The 12,942-nt window shown below is 38.8% G+C and overlaps 2 protein-coding genes across 2 annotated transcripts in view; one reads left to right on the top strand and one right to left on the bottom strand.

Moving 5' to 3' along the window:
• The window catches only part of LOC144957860 (uncharacterized), a 57,532-nt gene that overhangs the window by 26,515 nt on the left and 18,075 nt on the right, over window positions 1-12,942 (bottom strand). The window contains exons 12-13 of the mRNA XM_078889342.1: window positions 2,602-2,837; window positions 618-763 (exon numbers count right to left, since the gene is read on the bottom strand). Of these exons, the coding sequence (XP_078745468.1) occupies window positions 618-763; window positions 2,602-2,837 (382 nt within the window). The remainder of the gene's footprint in view (window positions 1-617; window positions 764-2,601; window positions 2,838-12,942) is intronic.
• Window positions 8,749-10,825, top strand: LOC144957862 (uncharacterized). The gene is made up of 2 exons (XM_078889351.1): window positions 8,749-8,884; window positions 10,143-10,825. The coding sequence occupies exon 2, from the start codon at window positions 10,149-10,151 to the stop codon at window positions 10,677-10,679; it is 531 nt and encodes a 176-aa protein (XP_078745477.1). The 5' UTR covers window positions 8,749-8,884; window positions 10,143-10,148; the 3' UTR covers window positions 10,680-10,825.

Below are 12,942 nucleotides of genomic sequence, written 5' to 3'. Positions count from 1 at the left end.
TTATTCATTGTTCCACGTTCATCGTTACTGTCTCGTGAATTGAGTGTTCGTCATTACATGTGCGAATGAGAGAGAGAGTGTGAGAGAGTAATTTGCATTAATAAATTATATGAAATATGAAAATTTACTTATCATTCTTTGATTGTTAGTTTGTTGGGCTGGTCAATTTGTTGGACGTTAGCAACCCTTTAAGGCCATTGACTGCGACGGAGGTTCTGCAGACCACCGACTCACTCTTTGGCATTGTCACTTTGGCACCGACTGACCTAAAATGCCAGTAAAACAAGGATAAGACATTTTCAACAATTACTATCCTAAAAGTGACTAATTTTGTAATTGTACTGTAAATCTCAAAAAAATTATCAAGGGAAAAATGAAAACGTTGCTGCTTGAAGCTCGAAGGAAAAAATAACGATAAGTATTGAAATGTAACATAATGTAATGAAGCTTACATATCCATGCTTATCGTTATTTTTTCAAGGAAAAAATAAAATAAAGGAAAAGTAATTTTTTAAAAATCCATTTCAATACCAAAAATAAAGAGGCAACTGGCTGGCAAGCGGCAAACCCTCAACAGGGCTGTCAGAATGGACGATGACCCAACATTCATGTCTTACCATTCCTGGACTTGTCACTGTCTTTTCTTGATCTCTTCTTGTCTTCACGATGCTGATGATCTCTGTCGTTGTCTCGCTCTTTTTTCCCATAGCGTCTGTCCTCACGGACCTTTCTGGAATCCCTTGGATCTCCATTCTCTAATCTCCTAGAAAGACAGTATGGAATGACATGATGTATGACAAGAGAGAAAAGAAATTCATTAAGATTTAAACAACTTTCAATTGCTTGCCTATTTAAAAATTTAAAAATCATTAACAAATAATATGTTACAGTTAATGACATAATCAGTCGGATGGTGAAAAGGTTTGAACTGAAATATTGTCAAGTTTAGTTAGAAGGTCAATTTTAATTTTAAAAATGAGTTCTTGTCATAAATCAACTCTTTTTGTATATATTCTAGAACTATCAAAGCTTAATTTCACTTCTAAATATTTTTTTACAGCTAGTCATGTTGAAAAAGTATTAATTTTACTGGATACCTTTCCCATACATCTGACCATAACTTCAGGAAAAATCACCCAATTTACTTCAAATAAAGATTAATAAATTGGATAATAAAATGCTATGGGGAGCATATTCTTTCAGAAAATGCAAATCCAAAATTTTCACCTTTCGACATATCTTACCATTCCTGGACTTATCACGAGATTGCAACATTTTACACATATATGGTGAATTCAAACCAGTTGTTGTAAACATGGTTCTTAGTCCACCACAGACTGAGCAATTTGAATGAAACAAAAACCATATGGCAGCCCTGTATAGATTTTGACAAGTAAAAGCAGCGACATCTCATTCAGATTGGATTAACTTTCACTCGTTTGTTCTCAACATTTGTAAGAGACAAAGAGGTGAGCCATGATGAGAGATAATAAGCTCTCACTAAACCTGGTCACAATGCACAGTTGTCAAATCCCAAAACAAAGATTATCGCTCAGTCTCTCCTTACAACTGTCAGTGTCGACCTGTTGTCAAGACTATGCACAGCCCCCTCGCCTCATATCTAATGGTCACAGATGACTGCACAACCCCATACAAGACCAACCTCTTTTGTCTCTAATATCGTGGTGACATACTACTGTAGCATTAAACCCCGCCTGTTCTCAATTCTTCAATCTGTCACGATTTCACCGAAAAATTTATTTTCTCCTAATCCTGCATTAACTTTATTTAAAATTATTTTTTTTCTCTAACACTGCGACCAAATTGCTATGGAATCAAAATCCGTAATATTTGATCCATTTCCGTAAGTATGTAATTGTCAACAAATTTCCATAACCATTACGGACAATCCGTAAAAGTAGGCAAGTATGCTTTCAGTTTACCAATAATATGTGGCACTTATAGAGCGTATAATTACTCATAGTAACTTAGTAACTGGTTCTAAACTATCGGAACAATGGTGGACGCCCTTATGAAATACTTCTCCGGCGAGAGGAGAAAAACATTATAAATCTGATAAATGTTTTGACTTTAATACATTCTGATCACAACTTCACACACAAACGGGACCGAGATTGTTGCAGGGTGCAAAAGAGATTTTTTTTATCCCCCTGTCGACCCAACCGTGAATGGGTAGCTGGGTCTGGCGAAAAGTACTTTGCGATAGACTAGCGTCCTGTCCAAAGGGTAGCAAGCAATTGCTAGTGTCCGTTTCACGCTATAGAAACCGGGATAAACTCTGGCTCCATGGGCCTGATGGCTCTGCGTATGTGTATGTGCGAAGAAGTTTCCATGTGTAGGCTTGGGTGTACGCTTGATGGTGTGTATGACAGTGTATTTAGTCTGATTGTTAAGCGCCATACTGCCGTTTTAATAAAGAACACAGGACGTGCTATTTGGTTAACATTACATATATACTGTGTTTTTAAAAACAACGGCAGCATAGAGAACTTGTCACTGGATTAATGGGCGCTATATAAGTATATTATCTTATTATTATTATTATCTTGGATTGACATCAATCTCATCACACCTCCTTACCTTCTTTGTCCAACGCCAAAAGCGTCTCCCATCCTGTCCACGCCATCCCTGTTCCTCCGATCACGATCTTGATCACGCCCGGCTGCATCACGACCTTCACCTCGTCTCCTGTCCATGGCATCCCCTCCTCCTCCTCCCAATTCCCCTAGTCTATCAGCCTTGTCCATGGGGACAGTCCGCTGTTGTTCTCTACGCCAGTGAGGAGGCGTCGTTGATTTGGACCGACTTCGATATCGCTGAAAAATGACATAAATCAAGGGAGATAATCATCATTAGTCAGGGGTGAGAATGAATGGTCACAAAAAAGGAGGAAATGTTTCATTGCGAAGATCATGACCCATCCATGCGACCATAACCTATAAATTTGAATTTCACTCAAATTGACTGAGATGCGATCCAAAATTTGTCTCGCAGCAATTTCTGACATGACTCGTGGAATTTCAAAAGTTGAAAGTGTAATTACAACATTTGGTGGTTGTAGTAGGGATGATGATGTGGTAATGGTTGTGGTAGTAGTGGTGGTGGTAGGGATGATGTGGTAGTGATTGTAGTAGTAGCAGTGGTAGGGATGATGTGGTAGTGATTACGGAGTTATAGTTACACGCCGAAGCAGACCGACTGATCGACTCACCGAACACGTGATCAATTTTTCTCGCGTCCTCTCGTCTAATCTCGTCACTCCAGAATAGAAAGAGGAGGCGGAGCTTATATGATATAACGCAATGAAAGTTCTGTCCGATGACGGGTGGGGGGATATCACCTCTCCAAAACTTACCTTATTATATGAGATCTTGAGATTCTTATCCAATCATCGATTGCTCGTTTGACAGTTCGCTTGTGAACAGTTAGGAGATCATCTCTTGATTTATGGGCAGGCGGCTTTGCGTAACGGCGGTGAGCGTTGTATACATCAAAGAGTACCGCTGACCGATGGGTAAATAGTGGTTGTGTAACCCAAAAACCCTGCCGACTCGACTGCAAGGTCTTGTATGTAATAGTTGCGTCACCATCTCAACGCTCAGGAATTAATTAGTGAGGCAGGACTCTCAGTATATATATATTAAAAAAACAAACAACGCTTTTGAATCACACGAGATACATCAGTGTGCTCGTCGCATTGAGAATTGAAAAATGAGATATAAATCAAGTAAATCGACCGAAAAATAAAGAAACTATCATTAAATTTTTAAAAATTGAATCAATCTACAAGAAAAAATTTTTATTTCTAAACCTATTTTTGTGAAACAAAGATAAATGTTCTCCTTTTTGCAAGCTGATTCAAACAATGTGGTTTTCAAATTTATCGTATACGTAATCATTTGGAAGCTACAGAGAAAGGTGTTTTTGTGTAACCCCTTTCACACACACGCGTGCGCACACACACACACAAACATATACAAACAATACACATCCCTGGTCATCTATTGCCTATATTATTAATGTTAATATATACATCCCATGCTGAGTGTCACTACCCCCCCCCCCCCCCCATTTCCACCACCCAAGTACCAGCGGCCTTTTCTCTTTGATTTCGTATCATGGTCTACCCGAAGCCCAACACCTCGGTCGTTTGTGGGTCAAACCCCCCCCCCTCCCCCCGTAATCAATTTATAATTTTCTTTCCGTATAGAGCGCCACATGCACAATTATATACTATTGAATGACACTGACCTTGCCCCTCCTATAACACATGGTAGGGGGAAACCTGAGGTAGTCTCCATTCTTTCCTTCTCCGTTTCTTGTCAGCTGAAGCCAACAACAACCCAAGCTATCCTCTATCACGTGACCTTAGATTCGATGCTGCATACCGCTTGAGAGTCTTCACTATCCAGATCTCGTTCATGGTCACGTGAGAAGGCTATATCCGTTCGAGTTTGGCGTCTCGTTCGGCCCGATTTGTAGTAGTAGTGGTGGTAGGGATGATGGTGTGGTGGTGGTTGTAGTAGTAGTGGTGGTGGTAGGGATGACATTTGTAGTAGTAGTAGTGGTGGTAGGGATGATGTGGTGGTGGTTGTAGTAGTAGTGGTGGTAGGGATGATGATGTGGTAGTGGTAGTAGTAGGGTTGATGATGTGGTGGTGGTTGTAGTAGTAGTTGTGATATGAATGATGATGTGGTGGTAGTTGTAGTAGCAGTGGTGGTAGGGATGATGTGGTGTTATTTGTAGTAGTAGTGGTGCTAGGGATGATGATGTGGTGGTGGTTGTAGTAGGAGTGGTGGTAGGGATGATGATGTGGTGGTGGTTGTAGTAGTGGCAGTAGGGTTGATGATGTGGTGGTGGTTGTAGTAGTAGTGGTCTTAGAGATGATTGTGTGGTGGTGGTTGTAGTAGTAGGAATGATAATGTGGTGGTAGTTGAAGTGGTAGTGGTGTTTTTTTTTGGGGGTTTTTTTTTTTGTTTTTTAAGGGTTTTACGGCGCTTGCAACACATTAAGGTCATATCAGCGCCAGTAAAAAGGAAGAAAATGGGATAGTAAAAAGTTCTAGAATTACAATAAAGCATCCAAGAAAAGGGACGACAAAGGGGAATTGGTTCAAATAGGAAACACGTAGATTCCAAAAGCACTCTATCAAAGTACTTAGTTTGAGATTACCTAAAAGTCTCATCCAGACACAAGCACAGGTCCCCGCTAAGAGGAACACACTCAAATATTTTACAAATCATAATATATAATATAAAGAAGGCATAATACAGTGCATAACAGAGAGATGATTTACAATGAAAAAAATATCATCTCCCAAAACTAACTATACATTCGACTGTTTTCCTCTCAGCAAGGGCATCTGGCCAGGACCAGGACAAAACCAAGTAATCTCATTCCAAGACAAAGACAGAAAGCATGTTGGAAACAGATATAAGGGGATAGAAGACACAGTGTGTACCTCCCTGCCCGCTATGGGAGGTCAGGATCCCCACCCAGTAGTAGTGGTGGTAGGGATGATGTGGTGTTATTGTAGTAGTAGTGGTGGTAGGATGATGATGTGGTGGTAGTTGTAATAGTAGTGGTAGTAGAGATGGTGATGTAGTGGTTTTGGTGAGTGTTTTTTATCCAGTGATGATAATAAAAATTTGTCAAAAGGGAGAAAAATTTCTCGGTCTATCGATCAAACACAAGCAAAGCATAAAAAAAAACAGGAACATGGTTCTTCACTAGGTATGTAATATTACTATTTCTAGTTTAAATTCAATCATATCATTAGACAGAAATTTACTTTTTTGTCAACATTTAATGAATTGTCCTTTCCACATGTTAAAGGCCTACAATGTTATTCATTTAAAAAGCGAGAAAGTGTTGTTTTGTTTTGACTTTTACTTTATAAAGCAGGCTACAATTACAATATCTTTGTTACCGAAACCTAGTGGTTACTCAGCTTAGAAATATAACACAAGAATCTCTCAAATTTAAAGCCATGGTCCAAAGGTAAAAAAAAAAGAAAAGGAGAGTAAACTAAGCCAATCACCATTGCTTTATTCTAATAATATATTATATCTGTATAACCAGATGATTTAATTGATGTTGCGAAAGAAAGAGAGAGAGAGAGAGAGAGAGAGAGAGAGAGAGAGAGAGAGAGAGAGAGAGAGAGAGAGAGAGAGAGATTAAAAAGGCAATAGTTACCTACAACAGAGAAAAAAAAAATCCAGACCCATTTGTCCCTCCCCTTCCCCTTCAACCATCAACTAATCAAAGAAAACCGCTGGTCTTCTGTGTCAATTATGACAGTTGGCGCCATTATGTCTGGCCCGACGTCATAAAACAGGACCGTCACCAAATTTCACGAGATTGAGCACAGGTGTCAAAATATGACATAAGACAAAATGGTGATTTTGTGGTTTTGAGGAAGATGTTTGAAAATTTCTGAGAAATTCTCAAAATCCCGGATAATCACGGTTTATATATCAAAATTTTTTTGAAAAAGGAGGAATTGTGATAAACTACCATTTAGGCGGAAACCCGCCTTAAGGCGGCAGATTCTCGGCCCTGATTTGTAAAAACATAATTTAAAAGATTTTAAATACACATTTTAAGAAATCTATATGGATGGACAAAAACCTTGATGGTAGAGAATACATCTCACAGGGATGCTCTTTGTCAAAAACAAAACAAAAAAGTCTGAAACTTCTTCACGTAAAGTGTGCAGCTATGTGGTCTTGTGGTATGATCAAAAGGTCCTGGGTTCGAGCCTCGCATTCTTTTACTTTAAAACCACCTGTTGCTGAGATGACTTCTATGTCTGATGTCGGTTGGCGTGCCTCCTCTACAGTAGGTACGCTCTCGTTATTATGATCCATGTATGTTGAGTGCATAATGGTTGATGCTGAGTTTGGAATTAAATGTTCGAATCGCTTGGCAGTCATATCTTTTGCTTCTACGGCAATGGCCTATTGCCCATGTTCACACGAGTAATGCACCAAATATCTGGGGCGCAACCCTCCAGATCTCGCCATAAGAACCTGTGTGTGTGTTGTTCAAGTGGTTTAAGGAAAACAGAGTTATACATTTTACAAATGTCTCCCACGAGTACAACTTCTCCCTCACGAAATCCCAACAAAATCCCAAACAAATTTGCTTTATAAGAGTCAGGACCCTTTGCGAGAAATGAATTCAAAGAAACTCCTTTGTAATTCTGGCTGGAATTGAACAAGATTCTGACTGGCTTACTCGTGGATTTAGGGTTTTCTACTGCTAAAAATTGGACCTTCCCAGGCCTCGAGTTCACTTTGTGATAGCTTGCGAGCGACACCACGATCAGCCATATCTATAATCTACTCCGCATACATCATGCCCCATGCAGGGTCAGTGAGAAGGCGTTTCTCTGTGTTTCGTAACGTAGCGAAGACAGCATGGTAATTATTAGGAAGTAAAGAGGTGTCTATTAACCAAGGATATGAGGTAACCCAGCATTCATTTGTGTCGTCGTAGTGCAAATTACTTTGAATCAATTTTAGTTCTTACCCCTCTCTTAAATGAGTAACTGTGTCCTGCTATTGGACACGTGTCGCATTTGCAAGACCCACATTTAGGATTAACTGATGTGCCAAGTTCCTCCCCTAAAGGGAAGGAAACTTTATCAATCTGGATATTGCAAGTTGAGTAACGAGCGATAGGATTAGAATCATAGAAAGAGAGAAGACTTACCTTTTTTGATGTCCCATGAGGGAGCTAGTTCAGAATGTTTTACAATAAATTTACTGGAAAAATTAGAATGAGTTGACTGTAATGTTACTTTCATATTTTTGTGCATACCTGTTTTCTCATCATGGTGTCCTTGAATGCAAATGCCTAACTCACCTTTCATTATACTAAGATTCTGACCATCAGTCGCCAATTCACATTTGGGATGGAGGCTAAAGTGGTCAGTACCTAAAAGTACATCAACAGGACCAGAAGGTCGTTTAAATATTGCCTCGCAATAGTCAGGAAATGTTCGTTTTAAAACATTTAGATCCAATTGTGCAACAGTTCCCAATAACTCAGACAATTCGAAAAGGGTGATTGGTACTTTTTTGCCGTTATTGGAAACTATTGTCAGCTCATAGAGAGCTGTTTTCAATTGTTCCTTACCTGTTAATGTTATCATCTCTATGACAGCGGATCCTAGCCTTTTAGCTTTTAAAGGCTTAAGGGGGTACGCGCTGGTCGAGAGGACGGTTGTACTATGAATTCCACTAAAATTATCGAAAATGAGATTAGGGCACTTTCAGGTAATTCAACCTTTCTTTAACACACTGAAAACATTAAAAAGGCTAAATTTCTACAAAAAAGTGCTTTAAATATTTTTTTTGTGACGCAGCTATCGTCTAAACACAAAGTTTTTCCGTCATTTTCTTCAGAATCAACGTTCGATAGTCCTTAGCAACCCGCACTGAACCCCGGCTTATTTGGTATTAGCAGAAATGTCAGGGAAAGGGCATTTCCGTTCTTTCACATTCTTTGGCGTATGTGTCACAGGACGGCGGGGAAATCGAGAAATTCCAAGCCTATTTTCCTTTCTTTGATTGGCTGAAGAGACGGCTATGAGTTATTTTTAGTAATTACCGTCATGGAAAATTTTAGCTCACGTTCCAAGACCAATCGTAACCCGGTTTTCAGTCACGTGACATAACAACGGGTACATTTCCGGGAGCATTCCACTACGTTTACTATCGCTTCGATTCGAACTGATTTTTGGTCGTTTCATGACAAACTTCACTCCATTTACTTATTTGCAAAGTTTTATCATCATTTTCCAAAGAACCAAGAATTGGTAGATAATCATTTCGACGCCTGGATACCGCTTTAGCCAGTAAGTATGTCTATTTATTTATTACTAGTGAAATCAGATTGACCGGTTACAGTCTCAAAGTGTGCATTCCATTCTAAAATGTAAACATTGACGATAATAAAAGAGAATGCTGCTCGTAAATAATTCTAAAGGCTAATTTTTGTTTTTATTTTATTTTTAATACAATTATTAAGAACCATACTGTTTTCTTTGATTTACATTAGTCTAGTGAAGATCATTGAGCTTGAATAAGGAGATAACTAAACGCCGATCTATAGTAAATCTTAGACAGATAGATAGACGTCTATAGCTAACTTAGACTTAGATTACCATTGACGTCAGTGAGTTAGAACTTAAAGATTATCTAGATTGTGCTTATTTTTTTTTTATAACTATCATTCTACAAGAGTCTGTGTGTGTGTGTGGGGGGGGGGGGGGGGGGGGGGGGGTGCTCTCAATGCTCTGAGGTATGGTTCTCGTCTCTTGACCTAAAGGCGTTTCTTTCTTTCTGATCTATAGTTCCTGCCTTTTCACCTTTCAGTGTAGGGCCACTTTAAAGTGAAATTACTCTAGACCAAGGCAATAGCCAAACAGGTGGTCAGCCCACTGTGACCTTTTGATACCTTATTGTGGTAGGAATTCATTTTGCCCAGAAAGTGGCCTTTCTGCCTGCTCTTTTCATTTCTTTAACGTTTTTTTTTTCTCTGATCCAAAGCAATACCAGATCTGTGCTTAACTATGATTGGTAGCCAGAATTCTTATGTGTGGGTATCTTTTGTGCTTTTCAAGGCAAAACTTTGGGCTGATTCCAACACTGCTTAGCAGTAGGGGGTGCAATAAAAATGTTATAATGAAATTATTTTTTTTTAAACCCCTTTATTCATCCCATAGTGGAAATTATTCTCTAGGTCTATTCCAAGGGTAGATTGAAATAACCCAAGGCGTCAACCGCAGTGCAGCGCCGCAAATTGAGCTAGGGCGAGATGGCTTGCTCAAGTCCACACAGCACAGAGGCTGGTGATCGAACTCGGTACCTTTCCGGTACGAAGCAAAGACCGTAACGCTGAGCTAAGCTAACCCCCGATTTATTTATTTTATATATATATATATATATATATATATATATATATATATATATATATATATATATATATATATATATATATAAATATATATATATATATATATATATATATATATATATATAATATATATATATATATATATATATATATATATATATTATTTATTATATATTTATATTTTTTTATTTTCACAGATTGTCATGCCTAGAGCCAATGTTTCCACCTTCAATGCTTCCATTAGCAGCATGAAAAGGAAGTCATGGAAAGATGTTTTGAAGAAGGCAAGGGATGCGAAGAAGCAGAAATTTTTTAATGAACCAGAGCCAGCATCCACATCTTCTGTGACATCTTCGCCCCACGCAGCGACTTCACCTTTATTTCCATCATCTTTTTCTTCGCCGCAACCAACAGCTTCAGCTTCTGCTTCTTCATCATCAGCTCGTAAGTTGGATTTCTTTGCCTCTCCATCTGAGTCCAAGCCTGCATCTTTGTCTTCATTGGAATGTTCGACCATCGTGCAGCTGATTGTATTCCAGGATCTTGTTGATTGTCTTCTCTGCCCATTTGTTTCCAGTCTACGTTGGAGGTTTCACGTGATTCTTCTGTTGGTCTTGCCATTCGTCTACATTTGCCTTGTAAATCATGTTGGAAATTTCATGTTGGATTGGAGTAGGAGAATTCAACAAGGGAGCAAAGGCATCGCAGGATTTCATTTCGGCAATAGGACTTAGTGTGGGACGACATTTTGTGGAGCATGGGACTAAAAGGGACAATGTTAGGATGAAGAATGCAGACAGAGCAGGTGAATTTGTCTTTAAAAGGAAAAGGGAGATGAGGAGGTTAGCACAGACAAGGGAGGAAGAACGTTTACATCAACTGAAAGGCGGTGAGCAGTATGCTGCAGGCGGCTTCTGATTGCGGAGTCCCAGAGGACACGTGACATTGGATGGATTACCTCAAACGGATAAGTACCATTTTTATAAATTCAAAACTAATTTTATCTTTTTTCCACAAGAGAATGATTCTTGGTTTAAAACAACACAGTTTAGGGGGTTCATGACACTATATTTTGTATAATCTACGAGAAGGTTCGTTTTTTCCCATTTTCTCAAAATGTCATTTTCTTAGGGGGTGGGATACCAGGGAAATAGATTTCTCAAAAACTGTCTATTCAATTTCTTTTTCCTTTCACACACTTATAGTTTATAGTGTGGCTACATTATGTCAGAGGCTTTTGGCAATATAAGCATTATTTTTTTAGATATGGGGGTCCAAAGAGGGTAAAAACTGCGAAAAAGGAAAAATTTTCACAGTTTTACGGATTGAAGACTTCCGGATGCTATAAAATCTTTACTAGGATAAGAATAGAAAAATCCCTCTGATACAATGTAGAACAGTATTAAAGACACCTACATAGCAAGTTTCAGTGAAATTGAATAGAAACTTTTTGAGAAAAGTTGTTCCCAAAATCTGAAGTTTTCGGGGCGGGGTACCCCTAAAATGCCACCTCATACACACCGATAGTGGAAATTATTCCAAAAAGTCTTTAGAAATATGCTTGGACGCACATAATACTGCAGAAAAAGCATTGAAAAGATAATTTTTGATAAAACTTTAAAAAACTGTCCTTATTGTGACAGTACCCCCTTAATCGCCTTAGTGCTGGTGAATGAAGCATGGGACCCGCTGTCACAAAAAATGACTGCTTCTTTGTTACACGAAGCAACAGGAGTGCTATGAATAGTGTATATTGAATCCCCCGTAAAACCAGTTTTACTATGATTATGATTAACCAATTGAGCACCAGTATTCACTAAATTTGTAGCAGGCGTTGGCGAACTGGCACCTTCACTAGATGTGGGGATGGGAATTGGTGGATTGCACATCAGGGTATGATGCGTAATCCGTCCGCATTTTTCACACTTTTTAAAATCTTTGCATGAAGACCTATTATGATCTCCAAAACATTTGAAACATCGCTTATGTCTTAAAAGAACAGCCTTTTTATCATTTATTAATAGGCCGTGAAATTTGCGACACATCATTGTTTATGGCCGGCACGACTAACTGTTCCCATAGGTGTTTAAATTCAGGCCAGTCATGTCTTTCACCTGAAAACGTCGGAACGTCACGTCGCTTGAGCTGTATTGTGTTGGCTGGCGTGGACATTGAGGAACAAATATTCGAGGGATGATTCGTAGGTGACGGAGGTTGACGAAATGCAGACTTGTACTTTTTCATGGTTTCCATGAAAACGTTCTTTATTTCAATTTTGTACGCTTGCGGGGGCAATCCGTTCGCAATTTGTGTCTCCTCAGACTGCTGCTGTTCTTTACAGTAGAGATTAAAATCTTCGCAGGTTATCTAATAAGTCAACGAATTTCGCCTCCAGAATTTTTATTTGTTCAGGTAACGACTCCATATTGAAATCAATTGCCAGGTTGACATGTCGTGCCGCAATAGTAACAGCCGGTTTAGCTGCTCAGCGAGTTGATTTAATAGTTTCCATGTTGATGACATGTATTTACAATAAACGGGTCGAAGGATTGGATGATCTTTGATTTCAATTGGTTTTAAGTCGAGACTGATGTGATATGACTCTCCGACTGTAGACTGGTTCAGAGAATTTTGACAAATAGTTGGTTCTCAAAAATTCGACGAATGGTTGGTTCCAAAACATTTGACTAGAAAATCGACTAGTGTTGTATCCAGAAAATTGGCTTTGAGCAGGTTAAGTGGATATCGCGCTATATAAAAGCTCAACTTTTTAAAGACCATAATAGATGAAAATATTTTGTGCAAAGCATCTTTTTCATTAAATGGCATCACTCTTAAATCATAGCTTCCCTTAACTGTTGTTTTTAAACAGTCTATACTTTCAGCTTTAAACAAAATAACTCACCACTGATGACCAAAAGATTTTTTAAGACTCTGGTATCAGTCTCAAGTCCAGTCCACAGGTTTTCTCTAACTATACATCCAACTGTTTCCCTC

This window comes from Berghia stephanieae, chromosome 12, assembly GCF_034508935.2.
Source record: "Berghia stephanieae isolate SIO BIC M18660-M18661 chromosome 12, UCSD_Bste_1.3, whole genome shotgun sequence".
Lineage (NCBI taxonomy): Eukaryota > Metazoa > Mollusca > Gastropoda > Nudibranchia > Aeolidiidae > Berghia > Berghia stephanieae.
The sequence above is the reverse complement of the archived record's forward strand: the minus strand, read 5'-3'. Positions and strand labels throughout refer to the sequence as shown.